This window comes from Salmo salar, chromosome ssa29 (assembly GCF_905237065.1).
Source record: "Salmo salar chromosome ssa29, Ssal_v3.1, whole genome shotgun sequence".
Lineage (NCBI taxonomy): Eukaryota > Metazoa > Chordata > Actinopteri > Salmoniformes > Salmonidae > Salmo > Salmo salar.
In genome coordinates this window covers 2,468,890-2,481,543 of record NC_059470.1, presented here as the reverse complement: position 1 = coordinate 2,481,543, position 12,654 = coordinate 2,468,890, and the positions used below count along the sequence as shown (strand labels likewise).

The window sequence follows — 12,654 nt, the reverse complement described above, 5'->3', positions numbered from 1 at the left end:
TTTTTAAGTACACTGGTTCTTAACCGTTCCAATCACACGAATAATACTGCATATCTCTTAGTATTTCTACTTCACAGTTTGTATTTATACGGATGAAGGAAACGTTTACGTTCTAGTTTTCATAAAGTACTTTTTGCTCCACCACAGCTCCCAAACGGGTACCCGTAGTATTCGCCTACACCATTACAAAATAGGGGTCTTGCTTTACAATGTTGTTCTTATAAGTCTTTGAATCGACGCCGACTGTAATTGTGACTTTTGTTGTTTATTAATATTTTAATTGTGCACGGTACACATTTAATTTATCGAATATGAGTATACTGAATACTCATGACTACTACATCCATAACTACTCCATTACAGTACACCTACAGCTGATACAATGGTATATTCCATACGGTATGGAAATGGCAGTGCTGTAAGTGAGAGATCAAGCTTGTGACAGCGGAGAAACTTGACTTTTTAATAACAGGTATATATATTTATTAGAGGTATATATATACAGAAAGTCTCCATTTGACGTTGTAAACGTGTTTACCTAGCTACCCCAAATCGGTCGCTACTAGCTAGAATTAAGTGCCTAGCTCTAGCTAACTGGATCTCAAAGCTAGCTACTTCTATTACCTAGCTATGTTGTTGCTTCTTTCTCATCCTAGCATGGTTAGTTAGTAAATGTGTAACATTGTTCGAGAAAAATATGACTTTTCGTGACTTCAGTGAGTAAGGTAAATATGTATGCAGCGTGCTGCAATATTCTCCAAAACTGACAAGCTATCTAACTTTAGCTTGCTTGTTTGAATGACGAATGAAATTGATAGCTGCTAACTAGCTACAGTAGCTAGACAGCTAGCCAGGCCTTCTTGTAAAAATATTGCAGGATATCTAACGTTGTCATTAGACTCACCCTGTTACCTGTGACAGTTCAACTTAACGTTAATGCAACGAATGAGCATATTGTTAGCAAATCGCTTTGTTAACTAGCTATATTTGATTTGGGTAGCATGACTAATATTTTGGCGATTGGATTGTTTACACTGTCAATTAACATAAACTACGTTAGGTTGCTAGCAACCGCCCGTGAACAGGGGTGGAACATTCCTTTTTATAACCTTCTAGCTAGCTATTAACAGGGTTGTTTGTATGTTGAGGTGTAATTGTATTTAGGGGTAACGTTAAATCTCACATGATAGTGATAACTTCACTTGTGCTTTCACTATATTGAGTAGGAGATATAGTAGTATTTATCATCCCCTGCACATTTTTACATTTTGATATGTCTTTTAGTTAGGTTGTGAACCCATCTGAAACTGTCATTTGGCAAATTAATAAGTCATAACCTTGTTATCACAACATCATGTTTGAGATTGTAATTGCAAATTTATAATCAGAGTTAGTTATGCTACAGGCAGATCAGTAAATTATTTTTTATAATCTGTCTTTTTTAAATAATCCGTATGCCCAAGTATTGTTTAATTATTGAGACATTATGTCACAGTTTATCAAACCTGAAGAGGAAAGATCATTCCTAATTGCAGTTGGATTGATTACATTTGGCATAGTGTATTAACAGTTACTTGATTCAACATCCATACATGAAGAATTTGCATTTATAATTCTAAACACCTTGCTCCAATATTCCAGTACTGTCCAATTACACCAATAACCCTGCTCTTTTACCTCTTTACGTCAGCCTGAAGAAGAAGCCGTACGATGTCCTTGAAGCCGCGGGTGGTGGACTTTGATGAAACATGGAACAAGCTACTGACGACAATCAAGGCTGTGGTGATGCTTGATTATGTGGAGAGGGCCACATGGAACGACAGATTTTCGTATCCTACCTCGTTTCAGCTCTTCGGAAAAATTGTTTTTATGACTTTCTGAACTTTCTGTGTTTTGTGGTTTAGTTTGCCATTGATTTAGTAGACTAAAATGCCACTGATCTGTGCTTACATAGTCAAGCCATTAAAGGGATACTTCAGGATTTTGGCAATGCGGCCCTTTATCTACTTTATCTTACCCAGAGTCAGATGAACTTGTGGATACCATTTTTATGTCTTGAACTAGGTTTCTATCCAATTGCAGACAGATTTTTAATGTGAATGTTCTAGAATCCCCATAAATAAAATACGTGCATTTTCCCACCAGTGGTGTTTCCACCAAATGGACTCGTTGCAGACAAAAGTCATTGCATGATGATGTAGTGCACACAAAAATGTACTTTTTCGCTTACGTTTTCATACACCAAATAAAAATCTAAAGTTCAATGTGTTTCCATGGCATTTTAAACTCAACCGATAGTTTTGTCACAAACATTTGCGTTAAATAGCAAATGTACCTACTCTGGTCTTGGCACCTGCACTCTAGCCAACAGCTTGCGGATACAGTGCCAGTAGGCTGTTTGGGGTCTCTAGTCTACATTAGATTATTATGGATAAGAGCGAGAGTATTTGTCAAACTGCAGTCAATAATCAATCATCATGTCACCAGAATGAGACCCTCGATATTTATTGGCTGGAAGGCGCAAGATCACCATGCACTTTCACTACCCTGTGATGTTCACCATAATTTATTTAATTCGTAGCCTAATAAACTGCATGGTTTCCAGAGTTGTAGGAGGAGGACCACACACCATATCATCGCAAGACTCCAAATTTGCTTTGATATGGTGGTTATTATATCAATATTTGTGCATAAAGGTGTTTCCACTACCATTTCCTGCATAATTAATTTCCTGTCACAAAAAGATCACACCATGTCGAATGAACAAATTACACCAAAACTTCCTGTTTCCATCACAGCTGTCGTGATTTTTTTTATACGATATGGTTGGTGATATGGTGACTTGCATTAAATTGTGGATGGAAACGTGGTTGGTGCAAAGAACAAGTACAAAGAATGTTAGAGGTAGTTTTGCAAGCCAATGCTAACTAGTATTAGTGCAATGGCCGGAGGTCTATGGGTATCTGCTAGCACATACCCATAGACTTCCAGCCATTGCGCTAACACTAGTTAGCGTCGGCTTGCAAAAGTTCCTCCAAGTTCCTTCATACTAGACACAGAGACCTAAAAATGGTATCCACAAGTTAATCTGGCTCTGTGGAAGTAAATATCCCAAAGTATCCCTTTAAGGTTTAACTTTAGGAAATTCTCAAGTTCACTTAACAATTTTCCAGTAGAAAATAAATTGTCTGCATGATTTTCTTCCTCAGTGTTACAGATTAATGTGTTGGACTCCTTTACTCTAAAATCAGGGACATCTATGCCTTGTGTGTTGCATACCCAGAGCCTTTGGGTGAAAGGTTGTACACAGAGACCAAGGTATTCCTGGAGAACCATGTCAGACAGTTGTACAAGGTAAATACGTTATATCATTTGGGGAAAATATATTAGATCTGTTATCTACTGAATGTTAGTTCATAATGCCATTTTCACTCAATTTACTAATTTCCCATTGCTCAGCATCGGATAGCCTAATAGTTGTATTTGTTGGTTGTCTGCTTGTCATTGAGGTGCCAAAGTAATAAACTGATATTGGGTCTCTAATCTGTAATTTCAGAAAGTTCTGGAGTCTGAGGAGAAGGTTTTAGTGATGTACCACAGATACTGGGAGGAGTACAGCAAGGGAGCAGATTACATGGATTGCTTGTACAGGTAATATTAGGGATGTGCATCTTTTTCTGTTGAGGTGATTCGATGCGTATATGTTCTTCGATATGATACAGGAACGATATGTTCTAGTTTGAAATGATTCGGTTTGATTAGAGAGAGAATCAATGCAATACGATTCAATGCACTTTTTGCATAAACATTCATTTTCCATTCTAAATAAAAGTCTGCTGCTGATATAGCTCATGAGCTGGGCCTCTCCGAGCTGGATCTGTCTGAGCTGCCTTTTGTGTGTGTGTGTGTGTGTGTGTGCGTCCGTGTGCGCACTTTGTCGGCACCTGAGCTTAGCCATAAGAGAGAGGCATCTACCACACGACTATCAGATCGGGGCGGCGGGGTATTGTCCCCCACTTTGGTTCTGAAATCACCATCACCCACTAATTAACTTGTCATTTTTGCAGATTGTATTTGAGCTAGTAATGTTTCAATATTTATAATTTACAGACTAACTATGACATAACCAATGAATACATAGCACAACTTTGGATTTTACCCCCATCTCAAAATCAAATGGTTTTGACCGCTTGTAAGTTTTTCCTGAGTGATCTTTTCTTTTCATCTTGTTTTGGCCATGCAGTGCACCTCGCAAAAGTGATTGCTGTCCTCCTTATGAAATTATCAACTTTACCCTATATATAAAAAAATGACCAAATACACTGATTGTTTAAAGAAAAACTACCAAAACTATTGCTGATGGTGAACCAGAACAAACAAATTAAAATGTATTGCAAGCCCCTTTGAGCATCTTTAGCCAGATGAGAGTTGTCTCCAATAGCTTACTTTTGTTCCAGTAAAACAACATTTTCAACAGCGCATATATGCAAATTACTTAGGTTGCCACTTAACTAATAAAGCATAATATCACTCAAGCCATTTTAGCATTTGAATGCTGAATGTGCCGCACAGATGTGCAAGATCAGGAACAAGCTGCCTAACTCGCGAAGCTGGGCACAGCGGGGAGTTTGATGAGGAAAAATGACTTGTAGATCAATGACTGTCAACACAGTTACATGCAGTTCGACACTGGAGGATGCATCAGTAGTCAAAAGTTGAGGTGTTTTAGAGGGATGTAACGAATCACCGATACGCATCGGTCCCGGTTCAAATGTTTCATATATGAGTGGATCGGTCCGCGGGACCCCAAACCGATCCAAATGTACTGCTATTGTGTAGCTCAAATCAAATCAAATCAAATGTATTTTTATATAGCCCTTCGTACATCAGCTGATATTCTCAAAGTGCTGTACAGAAACCCAGCCTAAAACCCCAAACAGCAAGCAAAGCATGTGAAAGAAGCACGGTGGCTAGGAAAAACTCCCTAGGAAAAACTCCCTAGAAAGGCCAAAAACCTAGGAAGAAACCTAGAGAGGAACCAGGCTATGAGGGGTGGCCAGTCCTCTTCTGGCTGTGCAGGGTGGATATTATAACAGAACATAGTCAAGATGTTAAAATGTTCATAAATGACCAGCATGGTCAAATAATAATAATCATAGTAGTTGTCGAGGGTGCAACAAGCACGTCCGGTGAACAGGTCAGGGTTCCATAGCCGCAGGCAGAACAGTTGAAACTGGAGCAGCAGCACGGCCAGGTGGACTGGGGACAGCAAGGAGTCATCATACCAGGTAGTCCTGAGGCATGGTCCTAGGGCTCAGGTCCTCCAGAGAGAAAGACAGAAAGAGAGAAAGAGAGAATTAGAGAGAGCATATTTAAATACACACAGGACACCGGATAAGACAAGAGAAATACTCCAGATGTAACAGACTGACCCTAGCCCCCGACACATAAACTACTGCAGCATAAATACTGGAGGCTGAGACAGGAGGGATCAGAAGACACTGTGGCCCCATCCGATGATACCCCGGACAGGGCCAAACAGGCAGGATATAACCCCACCCACTTTGCCAAAGCACAGCCCCCACACCACTAGAGGGATGTCTCCAACCACCAACTTACCGTCCTAAGACAAGGCCGAGTATAGCCCACAACGATCTCCGCCATGGCACAACCCAAGGGGGGGCGCCAACCCAGACAGGAAGACCACGTCAGTGACTCAACCCACTCAAGTGACGCACCCCTCCCATGGACGGCATGGAAGAACACCAGTAGGCCAGTGACTCAGCCCCTGTAAAAGGGTTAGAGGCAGAGAATCCCAGTGGAAAGAGGGGAACCGGCAAGGCAGAGACAGCAAGGGCGGTTCGTTGCTCCAGCCTTTCCGTTCACCTTCACACTCCTGGGCCAGAATATACTTAATCATAGGACCTACTGAAGAGATAAGTCTTCAGTAAAGACTTAAAGGTTGAGACTGAGTCTGCGTCTCTCACATTGGTAGGCAGACCATTCCATAAAAATGGAGCTCTATAGGAGAAAGCCCTACCTCCAGCCGTTTGCTTAGAAATTCTAGGGACAATTAGGAGGCCTGCGTCTTGTGACCGTAGCGTACGTGTAGGTATGTACGGCAGGACCAAATCGGAAAGATAGGTAGGAGCAAGCCCATGTAATGCTTTGTAGGTTAGCAGTAAAACCTTGAAATCAGCCCTTGCCTTAACAGGAAGCCAGTGTAGGGAGGCTAGCACTGGAGTAATATGATACAATTTTTTGGTTCTAGTCAGGATTCTAGCAGCCGTATTTAGCACTAACTGAAGTTTATTTAGTGCTTTATCCGGGTAGCCGGAAAGTAGAGCATTGCAGTAGTCCAGCCTAGAAGTAACAAAAGCATGGATTAATTTTTCTGCGTCATTTTTGGACAGAAAATGTCTGATTTTTGCAATGTTACGTAGATGGAAAAAAGCTGTCCTTGAAACAGTCTTGATATGTTCTTCAAAAGAGAGATCAGGGTCCAGAGTAACGCCGAGGTCCTTCACAGTTTTATTTGAGACGACTGTACAACCATCCAGATTAATTGTCAGATTCAACAGAAGATCTCTTTGTTTCTTGGGACCTAGAACAAGCATCTCTGTTTTGTCCGAGTTTAAAAGTAGAAAGTTTGCAGCCATCCACTTCTTTATGTCTGAAACACAGGCTTCTAGCGAGGGCAATTTTGGGGCTTCACCATGTTTCATTGAAATGTACAGCTGTGTGTCGTCCGCATAGCAGTGAAATTTAACATTATGTTTTCGAATGACATCCCCAAGAGGTAAAATATATAGTGAAAACAATAGTGGTCCTAAAACGGAACCTTGAGGAACACCGAAATTTACAATTGATTTGTCAGAAGACAAACCATTCACAGAGACAAACTGATATCTTTCCGACAGATAAGATCTAAACCAGGCCAGAACTTGTCCATGTAGACCAATTTGGGTTTCCAATCTCTCCAAAAGAATGTGGTGATCGATGGTATCAAAAGCGGCACTAAGATGTAGGAGCACGAGGACAGATGCAGAGCCTCGGTCTGACGTCATTAAAAGGTAATTTACCACCTTCACAAGTGCAGTCTCAGTGCTATGATGGGGTCTAAAACCAGACTTAAGCGTTTCGTATACATTGTTTGTCTTCAGGAAGGCAGTGAGTTGCTGTGCAACAGCTTTTTCTAAAATTTTTGAGAGGAATGGAAGATTCGATATAGGCCGATAGTTTTTTATAATTTCTGGATCAAGATTCGGCTTTTTCAAGAGAGGCTTTATTACTGCCACTTTTAATGAGCTTGGTACACATCCGGTGGATAGAGAGCCGTTTATTATGTTCAACATCGGAGGGCCAAGCACAGGAAGCAGCTCTTTCAGTAGTTTAGTTGGAATAGGGTCCAGTATGCAGCTTGAGGGTTTGGAGGCCATGATTATTTTCATCATTGCGTCAAGAGATATAGTACTAAAACACTTTAGTATCTCCCTTGATCCTAGGTCCTGGCAGAGTTGTGTAGACTCAGGACAATGGAGCTTTGGAGGAATACCCAGATTTAAAGAGGAGTCTGTAATTTGCTTTCTAATGATCATGATCTTTTCCTCAAAGAAGTTCATAAATGTATTACTGCTGAAGTTTAAGCCATCCTCCATTTGCGAAGGCTGCTTTTTAGTTAGCTTTGCGACAGTATCAAAAAGAAATTTCGGATTGTCCTTATTTTCCTCAATTAAGTTGGAAAAATAGGATGATCGAGCAGCAGTAAGGGCTCTTCGATACTGCACGGTACTGTCTTTCCAAGCTAGTCGGAAGACTTCCAGTTTGGTGTGGCGCCATTTCTGTTCCAATTTTCTGGAAGCTTGCTTCAGAGCTCGTGTATTTTCTGTATACCAGGGAGCTAGTTTCTTATGACAGATGTTTTTAGTTTTTAGGGGTGCAACTGCATCTAGGGTATTGCGCAAGGTTAAATTGAGTTCCTCGGTTAGGTGGTTAACTGATTTTTGTCCTCTGACGTCCTTGGGTAGGCAGAGGCAGTCTGGAAGGGCATCAAGGAATCTTTGGGTTGTCTGAGAATTTATAGCACGACTTTTAATGCTCCTTGGTTGGGGTCTGAGCAGATTATTTGTTGCGATTGCAAACGTAATAAAATGGTGGTCCGATAGTCCAGGATTATGAGGAAAAACATTTAGATCCACAACATTTATTCCATGGGACAAAACTAGGTCCAGAGTATGACTGTGGCAGTGAGTAGGTCCAGAGACATGTTGGACAAAACCCACTGAGTCGATGATGGCTCCGAAAGCCTTTTGGAGTGGGTCTGTGGACTTTTCCATGTGAATGTTAAAGTCACCAAAAATTAGAATATTATCTGCTATGACTACAAGATCCGATAAGAATTCAGGGAACTCAGTGAGGAACACTGCATATGGCCCAGGAGGCCTGTAAACAGTAGCTATAAAAAGTGAGTGAGTAGGCTGCATAGATTTCATGACTAGAAGCTCAAAAGACGAAAACGTCATTGTTTTTTTTTTTGTATATTGAAATTTGCTATCTTTAATGTTAGCAACACCTCCGCCTTTGCCGGATGCACGGGGGGTATGGTCACTAGTGTAACCAGGGGGTGAGGCCTCATTTAACACAGTAAATTCATCAGGCTTAAGCCATGTTTCAGTCAGGCCAATCACATCAAGATTATTATCAGTGATTAGTTCATTGACTATAACTGCCTTGGAAGTGAGGGATCTAACATTAAGTAACCCAATTTTGAGATGTGAGGTATCACAATCTCTTTCAATAATGGCAGGAATGGAGGAGGTCTTTATACTAGTGAGATTGCTAAAGCGAACACCGCCATTTTTAATTTTGCCCAACCTAGATCGAGGCACAGACACGGTCTCAATGGGGAAAGCTGAGCTGACTACGCTGACTGTGCTAGTGGCAGACTCCACTAAGCTGGCAGGCTGGCTAACAGCCTGCTGCCTGGCCTGCACCCTATAGCTGGCACTTATCCCTCAGCCAATTCTATTTTCTGATATAGTCTGAGATTGGCACCATGTGTAAAGAACACTGCCGCTTTTAGATATTTACAGATATTTCATATGTCACATTGGCAGATGTTTTGGAAAATTAACTCACACCACAGTCACAGCTTTGGATATCATTATTTCTTACAAGAAGCTCCTTTCAACCATTTTTAAGGGTCATTTAGCATGTTGTCGTCCCAGGATTTTGTATATATGAACTTGAGTTCATATCTCTTCTCATCACTGTCTGTCCTGCTAATGCCAAGTAGACAGCACAGCTGTGAAAACAACTTGTCATGTAGAATGTAGATAGAGCCAGGGTCAGATCAGTCTGATGACAGCCTTCAGAGCTAGCGTGTCTGTCTGCCTGGTAGTATCTGTCTGCGTTCTCTCTCTTTGGTCTGATTGGCCCTGGGATCTTGGCCATTCACACGCTAGTGAATCTGTATTGTGTTATGGGTTGCCCATAGCTAGCTAGTCTTACCAATACTTTGGTACAACTAGATTAATAACAGACTTGTTGTTATTTTAATATTATGTTGTGTAATGCTCTTTCTCTCCCCTCTAATATAGGTACCTCAACACACAGTTCATCAAGAAGAACAAACTGACAGAGGCAGACTTGCAGTATGGCTACGGAGGGGTTGACATGAACGAACCACTTATGGAGATAGGAGAGGTAAGTCTCCAATCATATCTCATTACTTACAATCTCAGTTATCCAGTACAAATGTCACAATATATCAGTTTCAAATCAAATTGTATTTGTCACATGCGCCGAATACAACAGGTGTGGACCTTACAGTGAAATGCTTACTTGCAAGCCCTTAACCAACAATGCAATTTTAAGAAAAATAAGTGTTAAAGTATTTACTCAAATAAACTGAAGTAAAAAATGTATAAATGAAAATAATATAATTATATTAAAGCGTAACAATAAAATGACAGTAGCGAGGCTATATACAAGGGGTACCGGTACAGAGTCAATGTGCGGGGGCACCGGTTAGTGGAGATAATTGAGGTAAAATGTGCATGTAGGTAGAGGTAAAGTGACTATGCATGGATAATAAACAGAGGTAGCAGTAGTGTAAAAATGTGTGTGGGGGGGGCAATGCAATTTGATTAGCTGTTCAGGAGTCTTATGGCTTGGGGCTAGAAGCTGTTAAGAAGCCTTTTGGACCTAGACTTGGCGCTCCGGTACTGCTTGCCGTGCACTAGCAGAGAGAACAGTCTACAGTGGCTGCTCAACTAAAAGTTTTGAGATTATGCTGCGGGATTTAGAGGTAATTTGTGGTTTAGTACGGTACCCTGCGTCACTGCTTCATTGCTCCAGACCAGCGCAAGGGTGGAGTTAGAGCACTGATTATGCTTTTGGGTCCCAAGGCGCTACTGTGTCTCTAACTGACAATGAATGGGCGACATAAACCAAATAGAAACTGATAATTATGCACGACTTCAAAATTGAATTTCAATGAACTGAATGATGAGGATGAAGAAGGTGATTGAATTTAGCACAATAGTGTAAGAATTGCTATTCCTCTGTCCTGCACGTGCACACCCGGAAAAATTCACTTTTTTTGTTACACTCGTCAGTATTACTTACTAAGATAAATTAAAATATTCAATTATATTCCATGATATTCTTAAAATATATGTGTGGACTGAATATAAGCAAGTGATGTCTGCTAAATAATCAAGTTGATGGTGCAGTCATATAGCCTCGGCACCTACATAAAGCTGAATGACTCACTCGTTCATGGCTTTGGATCAAAATAAATAAGTACCAACATTCTTTCTGATAGTCTTTAATAAATAAATGTTTGGGTTATCCTGACCTGGATTACCACCATCTCTTGCGCATGTCAAGACATTATAGTCTCTAAAAGAAAAAATATTACCACCATCTCTTGTGCATGTCAAGACATTATGGGCTATTAGCAAGTCAATATACTCTTGCCAACACCTCTCTGTATTTTGACACTTTGTGCAAAGCAATTGATCAGCATTAAAACTTTGTGGATGGGGCCTCCCGATTGGCGCAGTGGTCTAAGACACTGCATTGTTGCTACAGATGCTGGTTCAATACCCATGCTGGCCGCGACCAGGAGACTCACGAGGCGACGCACAATTGGCCCAGCGTCGTCCTGGTTAGGGGAGGAATTGGCCAGCCGGGATGTCCTTGAAAACGTAATAATCTCCAGAATATCGTTCTTTTTTTAAACAAACAATTTGGAATCCTCCAATCCTCTAAATGTAATTTTTGTCGAAGAGCCATATAGATTGCAAAATAGTTTGTAAGAGATTTTGCGATGGCACATGGTTTATGAATTGACATGCAATTTTCCGTTCCTCCTGAACAATAGTGTAAGAATTGCTATTCCTCTGTCCTGCACGCACACCCAAAAAAATACACTTATTTTTTTGTTTCTACTTGATCAGAACAAGCTGTAACTGGACTGTAGCATATTACTTACTAAACATGACATGAAAAGCGCACATTTGTAAATCCCAAACTCTAAAAGTAATTGGAAAGGTAGATACAACTTATTTGTGACATTGTGGTTACAATAAAGAATGTAAACAAGATGCTGTGTTTTTATTTACAGTAGTGATGGACAGCTGGAGGCATTTTGAAAACAGGTTTTCAAACTCTTGTTTTTCACTGTAGTACTGTATCTGGTGTATATCCCATCATGCCAACAATGTTTCCTATTAGCAGGACAATAGACTCTTCACTGTAGGTGTGAAAATCCCCCAATTTGCAAGTATTCAATGCTTAAGTACTATAAAGTGTTACATTTCTAACTCAAGTCCTCATGCAACCGTAAAATGTTGGAGAGCCATGAAGATGGAAAAATAGTTGGGAAGACATTCCATGGCTCATGGTTTATGAATTGACACGCAACTCTTCATAACCCAGCTGCTGTAGGTGTGAAAATCCCCCAATTTGGCCCCAACAGTTCTTCATCAACATCTTTATGCTTTCATTAATAAAATAACTACATAAAATACATTCAAAATGCAGATGTTTATTTAAACTACATTTTAGTTGTACTTCCCCCCCATCTCCACGATGGGTAAAACCTTGCTGAGATGATCAATGTATTTTTTGCGTTGTTGTATCGTCAATATCTCAATCCAAAACGTCTTGAATGCCTTAACCAGTTCATCTTTACTTGTAGGCTTGGTGGAGTTACGGATGAATGTTTTCAGTTGATGCCAAACAAGTATGATCGGGTTTAAATCAGGAGACCTATACATGTAGAGATTTAAAATATATTTGTATATATACTGTAGGTCCACCATAGGTCTTTTATTTATTTTACTACATGAAGGTCTACTTATTCTGCTGGCGTCTCGACCCAGTTTATGCCCTCATTTGCAATGCAAACCCGAGCGGCACTGTGTTTTGGGTCTTTGTCTGCATTTGGAGAAGAAAAAAATACATTTAGCCTAACAGCCAACATTAGGTACAATACTAGAAATATACAGGCCTAAACATAACAAAATATTGCTATAATCCTACCTTGAAAGAAACGATGTGGTCCCAGAAACACCTCTCTGACATAGGGTCCAGCATACAGTTGATGTCGGAAGTTTACATACACCTTAGCCAAATATATTTAAC

At 40.4% G+C, this 12,654-nt stretch overlaps 1 protein-coding gene across 1 annotated transcript; it reads left to right on the top strand.

Annotated features, from left to right (window-relative positions):
• Positions 1-379: 379 nt before the first annotated feature.
• On the top strand, positions 380-2,262 carry LOC100195615 (cullin 2). The gene is given in 2 exon segments (NM_001140644.2): positions 380-472; positions 1,691-2,262. A coding segment is annotated over 1 exon segment (171 nt). The 5' UTR covers positions 380-472; positions 1,691-1,710; the 3' UTR covers positions 1,882-2,262.
• Positions 2,263-12,654: the final 10,392 nt, after the last annotated feature.